This window comes from Abrus precatorius, unplaced genomic scaffold (assembly GCF_003935025.1).
Source record: "Abrus precatorius isolate BTA unplaced genomic scaffold, Abrus_2018 Scaffold2, whole genome shotgun sequence".
Lineage (NCBI taxonomy): Eukaryota > Viridiplantae > Streptophyta > Magnoliopsida > Fabales > Fabaceae > Abrus > Abrus precatorius.
The window spans coordinates 35,834,000-35,846,969 of record NW_020874362.1 but is presented as its reverse complement, the minus strand read 5'-3'; the positions used below and the strand labels follow the sequence as shown (position 1 = coordinate 35,846,969).

General features: G+C 33.0%; 2 protein-coding genes across 3 annotated transcripts; both read left to right on the top strand.

The window, feature by feature from the left end:
• Positions 1–305: 305 nt before the first annotated feature.
• LOC113857810 (2-carboxy-1,4-naphthoquinone phytyltransferase, chloroplastic) lies at positions 306–3,824 on the top strand. 2 transcript variants are annotated; one of them, XM_027490021.1, is made up of 11 exons: positions 306–444; positions 557–797; positions 1,111–1,214; positions 1,750–1,821; positions 1,931–2,069; positions 2,170–2,276; positions 2,361–2,460; positions 2,534–2,572; positions 2,657–2,686; positions 2,902–2,967; positions 3,053–3,824. In XM_027490021.1, the coding sequence occupies exons 1-11, from the start codon at positions 359–361 to the stop codon at positions 3,185–3,187; spliced, it is 1,119 nt and encodes a 372-aa protein (XP_027345822.1). In that variant the 5' UTR covers positions 306–358; the 3' UTR covers positions 3,188–3,824. The 2 variants fall into 2 exon arrangements, with proteins under 2 accessions (XP_027345822.1, XP_027345821.1); XM_027490020.1 differs by having other exon boundaries at positions 321–444; positions 2,657–2,767.
• Positions 3,825–4,696: 872 nt separating this feature from the next.
• Positions 4,697–11,764, top strand: LOC113857614 (LMBR1 domain-containing protein 2 homolog A-like). The gene is made up of 14 exons (XM_027489689.1): positions 4,697–4,864; positions 5,269–5,345; positions 5,746–5,907; positions 6,107–6,320; positions 6,773–6,859; positions 6,942–7,081; positions 7,583–7,663; positions 7,982–8,046; positions 8,450–8,625; positions 9,188–9,318; positions 9,411–9,498; positions 10,238–10,451; positions 10,833–10,933; positions 11,109–11,764. The coding sequence occupies exons 1-14, from the start codon at positions 4,697–4,699 to the stop codon at positions 11,529–11,531; spliced, it is 2,127 nt and encodes a 708-aa protein (XP_027345490.1). The 3' UTR covers positions 11,532–11,764.
• The last annotated feature ends 1,206 nt before the right edge of the window (positions 11,765–12,970 follow it).

The window sequence follows — 12,970 nt, the reverse complement described above, 5'->3', positions numbered from 1 at the left end:
AATCTCCAATAATTAATTAAAAATATCCCTGATACATAATAAATTATTTATTTTTACCCTTCGCTCACGATGAAAAATAAAAATTGTTGAAGTAACTGCTCTCATTAATTAATGCATGGGTTGATGAGTGAGGCAAGAGAAAGTAATCTTAGATGGCAGTGTTCTAGTGGTCCACAAAGGGATTGTAATGAGATAGGATTTCTCAGTTGGCAGATATGGAAAGTGTTACGATGTGAAGTGTTTCAACTTCCCTTGTCCTTTTAGTTTCGGTTATCTATCTTTTCTTATTCTTCTCAGTTACTCATCAAACTATTCACATAGATATGAAGAGCTTGGGATTACAATTGCATTAATCTCTATGGCTGCCACGTGTTGCAACATCACCCATGCTTCTGGTTTCAAGAAACTCAGCGAGTACATTCAGGTGCAAAGCTACTTCAAAAGGCAAGTTCCCTCTTCTCTGTCCAGCAAAAATGGGAAATTAAAGGCTGAAGAAATTAATGTGAATTGTTTACTGTGAAACTGGGTTGAAGAGAACCTGTTGGTTAATTTTCAGGTGTCATTATGGCTCCAAAAGATCAACGTGTAGTGTTGGAAAGGTCTTTCATAGGAGATATAGAGGAAGGTTGCAAGTTAAAAGATTAAATCAATATCAACATGTGTGTTGTGCAAGAGAAGCAGAGTTACCCATTTCTTCTATGATTGAAGAGGAAACTCAGGAGGATATTTCAATAGAAACATTGATTTGGAGAGCCATCAAGTTGCCAATTTACTCTGTTGCTTTAATTCCTCTCACTGTGAGCATCTGAACTTTTAAAGTGTGCATAAGTAGCTACATTAGCTAAAAACAGTTATATAGATGGAAGCTATTATATTTTGAAGCATGTTAAGTTTCCAGAGAAGATTTTCTCTAAGTGGTTATCCCTCCCTTTTCTATGTTAAGTTGAACTCATTTCCATAGCTCTTGTTTTAGAATTAGAGCTTGTCCATAATTTTTCATAGGGAATTCATGTCATCTTAAGCAATGCACCAGCATTACAATTTTGCTTTAATATCAATTTTCTCGTTGTGTGAGAGCGCTCTAATTTATCCATTGATTTCCACAAATAGGTTGGCAGTGCAGCAGCTTATTTGCAGTCAGGGATCTTCTCAGCTAGATTTTATTTTGTTCTCTTGGCTTCTTCAGTTCTTGTCATTACCTGGCTCAATTTAAGGTAAGTTTTAATACTGTTTAAGGGATGGAGTGAGTGAATATAAAATAGAGATAAACAATTGTTCAACACCACAAAATCTTACCACTTATAAATTATTTTCTTAAATATATAATGAAAACGCACTCCTGTAACAACTCCTCATCATTAGAACTTTTGGTGGCCATTACTTTCCGTCAAACTTAAACTTCCATTCTCCAACTCAGATGCTTGATATTCTTTTAAAACTAGTAATAACATGGACACAATTAAAATTTCCATAATTGTACCGTTTTGTTAAATTCTTGTCCTTAAAACAGTAAAAAAAAGTGATATCTAACTTGTTTCTTTGCTAGCTAGCTATTTGTTTTCATTTTTGTCATCCAGAGTACCAACACATCTTAATAAAAAACACAGAATTGAATACATTGCGAATATTCACTTCACCCCCCACCCCCCTCCCCCTCCCTACATTCCTCTAATGCATCATTCTTTTTAAACACTCCCAAAGGAATATTTTATTTTTTCTTAAGTAATTTCTTATGTGTCGCCATGACAGCAATGATGTTTATGATTTTGACACTGGAGTTGACAAGAACAAAAAGGAATCAGTTGTAAACCTGGTTGGCAGGTGAGTTTCTCTCAAATTTTCTTTTGGTGTTTTTCTATTTTCTTTTGCTTCTGTGTTTGATATAAAGAAATAACTCGGCTTGATTATTCCTTATGTTGAATTTGGAAAGCCGTACAGGAACCTTCATTGCTGCTTACTTATGCCTTGCTCTTGGCTTTTTTGGGCTGACTTGGACTGCTGTTGTGGCAAGAAACATGCGTTCAATATTGTTTCTTGTTTCTGCAATTATTTGTGGATATATATATCAGGTATAAACAAGTTTCTTCTGACATCAGAATTGTGTTGGCAAGTTATTCAGAGTTACAAGTTAATACTCAAAATCCTATACTTTACCCATTTCTGCTGCAGTGTCCACCATTTCGGCTAAGTTACCAGGGGCTGGGAGAGCCCTTGTGCTTTGCAGCATTTGGTCCTTTTGCCACTAGTGCTTTTTATTTATTACAAGGCAGTGCAAGGTTATCCCAGCTACCTGATTACAATGTAACTTATAATATTTCATTTTTCATGGCTTGATTACTGTTTCTGAATGTTTTTTACAGTGTGATGGACCATTTCTCCTTAAGTGGAACAGTTCTTTCAGCATCAATTCTTGTTGGCTTCACAACATCTCTTATTCTGTTTTGCAGTCATTTCCATCAGGTACTTTCATTTCTGCTATCTAAATCCAATTATTGTAACTTCAAGTTGGTGACATTTTTTATGCATAACACAGGTGGAAGGAGACAAGGAAGTTGGGAAACTGTCACCTTTGGTACATGCCTTTGTTTTATTGAACAATTTTCTTATCATAATGATGTGAGTCTACCTAACCTATATATTTCCAATTCTCTTTCAGGTTAGACTTGGCACTACAAAAGGTGCAGAGGTAGTGAAAGTGGCAGTATTTATGCTCTATGCTATTTTGGTTGCTTTTGGTCTTAGCAAGGCACTACCTCTCACTTGTATAGTATGTACTCGGAAACACATAAACTAACATTATGCATCTCGTTTCTGATTTCTTCCATATTCTTTACGGGTACAGTTGCTATTGTGAACCATGGACTTTTGATTTATTCTTATACGTGAATATGGTTGTACTAGTTCCTTTGTACATTGACCTTGCCGATGGGAAACCTGGTAGTCAGATTTGTCGAAGACAATCACAAGGCAAGTGAAAAACTGTTGGTGATTCATTTTTGACCTTAGTGTACGTCCTAAAGTTTGCTATTAAATCAAAGTTGTATTCTTACAGGACAAGAACAAGATTTTCATGGCTAAGTACTACTGCGTGAGGTTGCATGCTTTGTTTGGAGTTGCACTGGCTTTAGGACTAGTAATGGCTAGAATGGCTAATACAACATTTACGTCAAGGGCAATATTCAGCTGAAGATTTTGCTTGTGGAAAAAGGAAGTTATGTGCATTGAGGGATTTGCTCAAGAGCATCAAGTCATCAAGAATGCAAGTCAGTGTGGTGCTAGAACAATATGTTTTGGGTCATGAACACTCTTTATGCAAAGAGTTTGAAACAATTTTCATTCTCTTCCCCTTCCTGTGCCCAAATAAGCTTGAAGAAACCATATGACACTGATACCAATCAGGAGTTTTGTGCAGCAGATTTACCTCGTTAATCAGAACAGGTCAGAGATGGTTCCACTACCTATGTGCCTCATTTAAGCTTCCACTGACAGCCCTTAGTTGATTAGCAGCACTGCAAAATTTGCTGCTTGAAATTTTTCTTTGAAATAAGGCCACTTCTTTTATATTTGCCAAGAAACTTTAGAAATTGCTATTAAATTGGATTTACCATATAATATTTTGGTGTAACCGTAAGTTCCTGAATGAAAAAGAAAATGGTAGCCCTCCTCGGCAAGGAGTTATAGAGCACGATGTTCTTATCTTTGAATTAAACGAACTCTTGTCATAGCTAATGTATGGTAAGTATTGTAAAAAGTTAGACTTAGACATGCATATTTTTTCAAGGAATGACTCAGAAAAGAAAGAAGTGCGTTATAGACTACCGAACCCACACATTCATTATTGTCAATTCTAATTACTTATCTTTGAATTAAGGTCACATTTTTTCAACTTCGATGTTTTGTGCTGGTGCATGTGCACATGATCTATCCACGCAATAGAGCAAAATATGTCACGTGAAAGCTTTTTACTATAAAGTTTGTGATTTTATATACGGATTAGTTGCTATACAAAATTCTATTAAGACATTTACGATTTTTAATGATGAATAATGATTTTCATATCAATTCGAATTTTAACCTCGTAATACCCACGTCCCTGTTATAAACTGCTAGTCAGCGACCCTAAGATTTTTTATTTACGTCCAATTGGTTCAGGGATAGTTCCCAAATAAATTTTTTTAATTCAATTATTATTGACTTGCAATTATAAAAGGGTTTAAATCCTTAAAGAGCCAGTGAGTCACAATACAACAAACAATAACAAGAACTTTATCTCACCAGATGAGGTAACGAATTTGACAATTAATTAAAATTATATGTGGGTCATTATTTTATAAAATTTGTGTCTATCTCTCTGTTGAGAGGTCCTAATCCATTAAAAAATATGTATTATTCTGAGAGACCACATATATATCATTTGCAATTGAGATGACACCTGGGTGAAATAACATGCTAAATGAGGTAGAGAAGAGATAAAAAGGGTCCTCCCTTGACCGGTTCTCCTTGTTCTTCAAGTTAGGTGCTAACTTAAAATTCTCTTTTCAGTTTTCCAGACATCTTCTGATTTCCCTTTTTTCTGTGAAATGTTCTTCAGATAGGAAAAGGAGAAAGAGGAAGAGAGAAAGTTATTATATTATGCATATGAGAAAAGTGACATGCATGCATATTTAGTGTGAAACATAAGGAAGTGTACGTAAAAATGTGGGTGTTCTATTTGTTCTCACTACCAGTGACTGTTGGCATGGTCATTCTTACATTGATATATTTCTCTGGACCTGATGTACCCAAATATGTGTTCTTCACCGTTGCATACACATGGTTCTGCTCCCTCTCCATCATCATCCTCGTCCCTGCTGATATATGGACGGTATTACATGCTACTTCAACTTACAACATTTTCTTCTCTTTTTTGTTCTTATATATTTTCTTCTTTCAGGTTTTTCTGACGGTTCATTATAGAAAATAAATGGGGTATATGATTTATATTGCAGTTGAACTGCATTAGTTTGAGTAAATGAAGATTTTCAGTTATTAATAGTTCTATGTTGTTTCTTTCATATGCCATGAGATAAGGGATAGAGTTAAATATTCATGAGATAATGACATTTCAGTAGAGAATATTTTATTCATAAAGTTTGTGCTTTTAAAGAGAAACAAATCATTCAGCAAATAGAATGAAGTTAGAGAGTTTATTTCCTCTATTAATAGCTACTTTTTTTTTTATATTTAATTAAAATTGCAACCTGATTGAGTCACTCCCTTTTTTGATAGACAATGCATGCTGATAAACATGGAGCAATTTCCTTCTTATGGAGTTTGTCATATTGGAGTACCTTCTTACTTACATGGTAAGCTTCTTCCTTTTATAGAGCTCTCAATATTCTTGTCCTGAACTAACACCTAGTACCCTATTGACTGATTCCTTTGAAATTCATTAGCTCTCTAAACGATGTTTGTTATATGTGCTTCCATCAAGTCTTCTACACAAATTTAATTTGTTTTTAAGCTACCCCTTGTTATTTATAATATAATATGTTAAATACACTAGCACATAGAAAGAAGAAGCAGCAGTTAGAAGACTGTTTATATTTTTTCAAAAGTTAACCTAATTGATATGAAGTTGTATACGATATTGATGTGCATTTACTTATGCTATACCTCTGGTGGGAATCAATTAGGATATTTATGGCAGCTAGGTGAATAGAAATACACACTCATAGTTTTGTATTAAATTATTTCTCTAAGCAGGGCTGTGGTTCCCACTATTCAGGGTTATGAAGATGCTGGAGACTTTACAGTGAAAGAAAGATTGAAGACCAGCTTACAAGGAAACCTTGTTTTCTATCTGTGTGTTGGTTCTGTAGCACTCTTTGGCTTGATATTACTAATTGCTTTACACAAAAATTATTGGTTTGCCTCTTTCCTTCTTTTAGAGTTGTATTATTTTTCATAATTTTATTTATTTACTTGAATCATTGGATCTATCTCTTCTTTTGTTATCTGCTGATGGATTTTACAGCTCAGTTCCATACTTTCAATACACTGTTGGATTTTTCAAATTATTGCGAGCCAAACTACCTTGTCTAACTATAGGCTTAATAATTTGCAGGAGTGGGAATGTTATGGGCTTTGCCATGGGTTGCTCTAATACATTTGGACTGGTTACTGGCGCATTTCTACTTGGATTTGGTTTGAGTGAAATTCCAAGGGGCATTTGGTTAAATGCTGATTGGACCATTCAGCAAAGAGTTCTTTCCCACAAAGTTGCAAAAATGGCCGTGAAATTAGACGATGCACATCAAGATTTTTCAAATGCTATTGTTGTAAGTTAGTCATTGCATTGGCCTACAACGATCTTCTAACAATTGAATTAACGTTTTGCCGAAAGTCCTTTAAATTTGCATTTTAGCATGTCTTGTCCTGGAAGTGGGTTGTAATCCTTAAGCGTAATAAAGCTGTTAATGTAATTTCAAGTATGTGGATCAAAGTATTGAGTTCTGCATTCTTAATCATAATTTTTGTTGTGAATCAAATTTCAATTTTGTGCAGGAATAGAAAACTGTAGAAATTTTTTGGCATTCTTTCATCTTAATGAATTACATCCACTTTTCCTATATTCTACTAGTTATCCCACCCATGTATTGAGATTTTATTGTAAAATTTGGTGTACTATTAGTGGATCAAATTAAATATGCATAATAATGATAGAAAGAAATACTTTGTTTTTATCCTTTATTCTTTGCAGATATGACTTTTCATGGTGTGCCATTGTCAGATCACACAGGCAACATCAAAGCAAATGTCCAAGCGGGATTCTTTGAGACCGTACATGAATATAATTGACAAATCGTTGCTTCAGATGGTAAAGTATTTAAGTGTACACATACGGGTGTTTTGATTCTAAATGTTCTATTGCAACATGTTCATATGACTAGTTTTTCTAGATGAAGGAAGACCCCTCCTTCAAACCACAGGGTGGGAGACTAGGAGAACGTGACATGGATTATGACACAGATGAGAAATCTATGGCAGCACTAAGGCGACATCTTAGAAGAGCTCATGAGCAGTACTATCGATATAGAAGGTAGACACTGATCTGCTTGGTAATTCTAATTATGTAGATTTACCAAAATCAAGGATTTCTTGTAGGAGTAATTGTTCCTTAACAAAATCCTTTTCCTCTTGGAAATAGCTTAAAATTGCATAACATTTTAAATGCAATATGGTTGAGAAAATATGGCTTAATGTTGTTCTCCAACAGTGTGTGTATACATTAGTGAACCTACCAATTGTGTGCAGCAAATTCATTTTAAACTTTATTGTCTTTTTCCAGATCCTTATTTTCTTTCTTTCTTAGCCCTTGTGCTACACATTATTCAGTTTACATGATGATTCCCTTGATATTTCATAAAAGACCACATTTTTTACTAGAAAAGAATTTGAGTTTTTCATTGCTGACATGCCATTTGTCACAACCTAGCATAATACTTGACTAATTTGCTCTTGTTTTCAATATTTACATATTCGCTTGAAGTTCTAAATAAATTTTTTATCATTAAATTTTAAGTACTATTATTATTTGCAGTGAATATACAAAATTTGTCCTAGCAGCCCTTGAACTGGAGGATACCATAAAGAATTATGAGCGCCGAGATGCTACAGGATGGTTTGTCATACTTCTTTTTTCTTATTATTGAGTATCTTTATCATCTCTTCACTCTCCTTTTGACAGTGGTCAAATTACGTTAATAGTAAGCAAACTATGTGAGATTATATGATTCCGATAATTTTTTTAAAACCATAATGTTCTGAGGTTCTTTTAGCCAACAAACTTGAAAGTAAGCGAAATAGGAGGCAACATCCGCGCTATTATAAGATACTAATTAGTCTACCTTTTGGCTTCACTCAGGTGTTTTATTTATCAAGTAATGTGCAGTAGCTCTATGTTTATTGTTATTAAGATTTTTTTTCCCCATTCTTGCAGGAAATATATTTCATGCTTGAGGCCTGAACGTATAGGCAAAGTAGGTGCACTTTTGGATACAATTGGTACTTACCACTTGTTAAGTTTTTGTTCTCTTTCTCCAATTTTCCTGATAAATATATTTGTTGTTTTCTCAATGCAAGAAAAAGAAGAATGTCACCTACAGACTTTAAGCCTATAAGTTAAGGACAAAACTTAGGTAGAGTTCCTTAAGTACTTTTGATGTTGTTTTCCAATTAAAATTATAGTTTCACCTTTGTAAAAGATGAGAAGTTATTGCAGGTTATCAAAATAAAACTCTAATTTTGATTGAACAATAGCACTAAAAGTACCTAAATTTTATTTATAAGTTAAAGCCGACTTATCAATGACTTTATATCTTTAACAGTAATTGGCTGTTCACAAATTTGTTCATATTAGATGCTAAATAGAACAATTATATCTTCCTAAAATGTTAATTTATCACAGAGTTTCTATGGCGATGCATATTATGGAAACAGCTAGTGAAATCGTCGGCTATTATATTGGGCATCATGTCCTTAGCAATTCTATTGGCAGAGGCTACCATACTAACCAGAGGAGTTGATTTATCCCTTTTCTCTATCCTAATACATGCTGCAGGAAAGAAAGAGGTGCTTGTACAGGTAATTTTTGTAGACCTGTTCCAATGTAGTTTTCTTTGAAATAAGTATATTTTCTTTCTCTTAAATTTTTCTTTAAGGCTATATTTTTTCCTACAATATTATAATCATGGTTAATTCACTTCTTAGTAAAAAATACACCACAATTAACACCATTAACAACTAACTTAATAGAAGTGGTGTTATTAGATACCAGAAAAATTGATGTGGAAAGAAGTGGAATGGAATAGTTAATTTCAATTGTTGCTGCTTTCGTTAAAAGTCATAGGTAGTTCAATTCTGATGTCAATAAAAACTGAAGTAGATTAGAGGCTTGCTGCTTCCACTGGAATTTTGTGAATTCAAATTATTGATATTGATTGAAGAAGGGAACTATTCTTATTTTTATTAGCCTATTAGCTTGCAGAGCAGATTAGGAGGACAGCATCTCTTAGAAAGAAAAAACATGCCTAAAAATTCACTGTTTAGACATGTAAATGTATTTATTTTGCCTCATACGTGAAACTGTTAAAATATTTTGTTTTTTTCATATTCTTGAATACTGATTGTTGGGTTCTTTGCCCAGTTGGCTGCTTTCATCCCCTTGATGTATATGTGCATATGTACATATTATTCCTTGTTTAAAATGGGAACGATGATGTTTTACTCACTGACACCAAGACAAACAAGCTCAGTAAGCTTGCTTATGATATGCTCGTAAGTCACTTTTTTAGAATATTTTTTTGGTCACTTGTGCGAAGTACATTATTCTAAATTGTTTGTCTTTGCATATCACTTTTATGGTGTAGGATGGTTGCAAGATATGCAGCACCCATTTCATACAACTTTCTCAATCTCATTAACCTTGGTGGCGATGCGAAAACCATTTTTGAAAAGGTATTTTACAATGGTCTGGTGCTTATTTATGATGTCATTAATCACTGGCATTCATAGCTAGTGTATATGATTATCGTTATTGCGTGAACTAATGTGCATGATATTGATAAGTTGTGACCCTTACTTTCATGCTTCATAATTTTTATTAGCAGATTTTTTTTTTTAAGTGAATCTGTCTCTAAATTGACCGAGTGTTTATCCACTCTTAAAATATACCAAGTTAATATCACAATACACTTCAAAGTTTAAACTAAATCAAGAGTGGATACACTTTACTTGCTCACTTTAAAGAAGCCTATCCTCCTTATATAACTACTTTCTAAGGAAAATGTTAGCATCAATCTTTAAGATTGATTTTAAACATCTAAAAATAATAATTTTTTTATTAAAAAGAAAGTATTAATACAAAGATAATATTCTCTGTCTCCCTCACTAATTGATGCAAACTATTTCTCTATACCTTCGTGAACTGACTTGGTGCCTGATGAAGCAATGAATCAACACAAGGTCACACAACAGTAAGAATTTCAGGGAAGTGTTTCCATCAAAGGAACATAAAAATGATAAAATCAAATTGTGTGTTTGTGGGTATCTTTAATGAACGTTGCATGTTGTTTAGAGTCCTTAGTAAGTGAGAGATCGTTTTAAAATAGCCTCACCTAATCACTGCAAATTAGATTCCTGACCTCTTCCCAAACAGTGATATTTCTCCAGTTGTAACACTCAAAATTTTGTGCAGAAAATGGGTAACATTGACGATGCTGTGCCTTTTTTTGGAAAAGGATTCAACAAAATTTACCCCCTCATCATGGTTATATACACTTCACTAGTAGCAGGCAATATTTTTAACCGGGTCATCAAGTATTGTGGGAATTGGAAAATATTCAAGTTCAATGATGATGCAGAAGATATGGATGGATTTGACCCATCCGGAGTAATAATCTTGCAGAGAGGTGAGTTCAAGCCTTTTTAGTTACTATATTTAATGTCCCATTTTTTGGTATAAAACAATTGACATTTATCATGTAGTAATCTGTTACAGTAGGTTTAAACACCATAGATAGGAAAAGAAGGAAAATTATTGCGAAGTATTAATTAAAAAGATAAAGGATAAAATGAAATAGGAAACAAAACCTTAAAATCAATTATAAAAATCCTTCACCATTCAGTGGATTCTCTTTAGAAAATAATTAGGGTTTCTTGAGTTAAAGTAACTAAATCGTACTGTTTAAAAGCAAAAACTAAATGATATCAAATGTAGAACACACCTCTGTAAAACTAGGCTGGGGTACCTCCTTAACATCTGAAATTATTACCTTACTTTTTCTTCTCAGAGCGTTCTCTTCTCCAGCAAGGGCACAAAGTTGGTGAACTTGTTTTTCCTTTAGCAAGGAGTTTCAGCATGAACATAGATGTTGAGAACACCAGAAGCATGGTATGCATCTAAAACTGCTACGCTTTGATCATCATTGCTCATTTACTTTTTGTATAAGTTGATATACCTTGCACCAGTGAGCCAAGAACAGCTAATCAAAACCTCCGACCAAAGATTTGTAGAACCAGCATCACTCTATTGTTAATTACTACCACTCTCTTTCATTCTTCCTAAGGTTTTGGATGAGAGTGGCACGGGACACAACAATATCAATATAGTGGAGGACAAAGATGAAGGCGCTAAGATTGACATGAGCAGAAAATTTGGGAGCAAAAAATATACATCATTAAGGACAAACCTCAATGAAGAGGTGTCTAGTAAAGATTTGACTCAGGGAAGAGTTTCTTCCCCCTTTACAAGTGATGTTAATGATTCTCAGAACACAAGTTCAGCCCCATCATCTATATTAGCCTCAAAATGGGAATCAATGATGCATGGATTTAGAAATCTGAGATCCAACATTGACTCCAAGAGATTCCTCCCTCTTGGTAATGCTCAAGAGCCAACTCAAAATTCAAACACTTCATCTGAATCCCTTGATGATATATTTGAGAGATTGAAACATCCTCCTTCAGAATATAGAGATTCTGGTGACTAAAATGATCATGAAGTGGACTACATGGAAATGGCATTTGCAAGATAAACTCTATATCTCTTCTTATATATCATTTAAAAGAGCTAAAGGGAGAATTAACGAGCAAGTTTCCTCCTCTGAAAGAAGTGTTCTCTGAGGATGGATTTATGCTGAACTACATGAACAGATCTTTTTTAGAGACGATCATCAAGTGACATTTATTATGTTGTTGGTTCTGCAAAATGAAACGCATGGAATACGGGAAAATTGTTTGAAGAAATGTTATAGGAATACTCCTATCATATAATACTGAGTGAGTATAGTAAATTCTAATTAAGCAGCCATTTTGCTTGTAAATTTTGTTTATTACTGTGAAAACAAACCCTATTTGATACCCAGCAAAAATTTCATTTGATATATTTGTTTTTTACATTACTTTGACAGTGCCTGATTCATATGGCTTATAAAAAATTAAATGATTTAGGGTTTAATCACCTTCTTCAAATGCTTAGAGGTGTTGGCTTTGTCCTAAGATAGAGGAACTTTTAAGTTTAACGCTTATTCTTAGGCAAATTTGGAAAGGAAGAAATATGATTTCATTGCAAGATGTTGAAATGAAAGGATCACATTTCAAAAAGCCTTTCAAAATTAGAATGAAATTTAAGAGCTCAACGGGGTATTAGTATTTAATTATTTATTGAGTATGTGAGCTAGTAGACCAAAAGAAAAAAAAAATTGAGTATTTGAGCATGTGTATGAATATGCTTCACTGTTATGCTTTTTTATCTGCATTCTTGTTATCAGTCTTGGTGATTTCCATTTCCATTTTCTTTTTCTTTTGAGTTACTTAACTGATCTTATTTTAGTGAGATAAGGTTTTATTATGCTTATTTATTTTAGTTGTTATCAATCTTGGGTGTTGTTATTACTTATTTCACAATTGAAAAAACGTTAGCAACACTTTTTTTTAAACATATTATTCAAAATAATTCATGTAATTTGTTAAAATATTGACAATTATAAAAAATGTGTTAAAATAATATGTAAAAAGTGTATTGCTAATTTTTTTTTCATATTTTGAATAATAATTTTTTAATAAAAAAAGATCTGAGATTATAGAAATAAAACCGAATCATCAAAGTCAAATTATCCAATATTTATTTATAAAAATTGCTTAATAGTATGAATTCGTCATAAATGTAAAGTGACAAAATCTGTATACCACATGATTTCTATCAATTTCCTCTTTTATTTTTTTATTTTTTTCTAACAGTGAGTAAGTTTTTTAAAAATATTTGTAAAAAAAATAATATACAATTTTTTATTTATTAATATTTGAAATTTATCTTTTAACAATTGTCATATATTCTTTTTAACTTATCAAAACATGAGATATATAAATTCAATTAAATTTATAAGAATAATTTTATGTTTTTTTATAAGTGCTTCTAAAAAAATATACT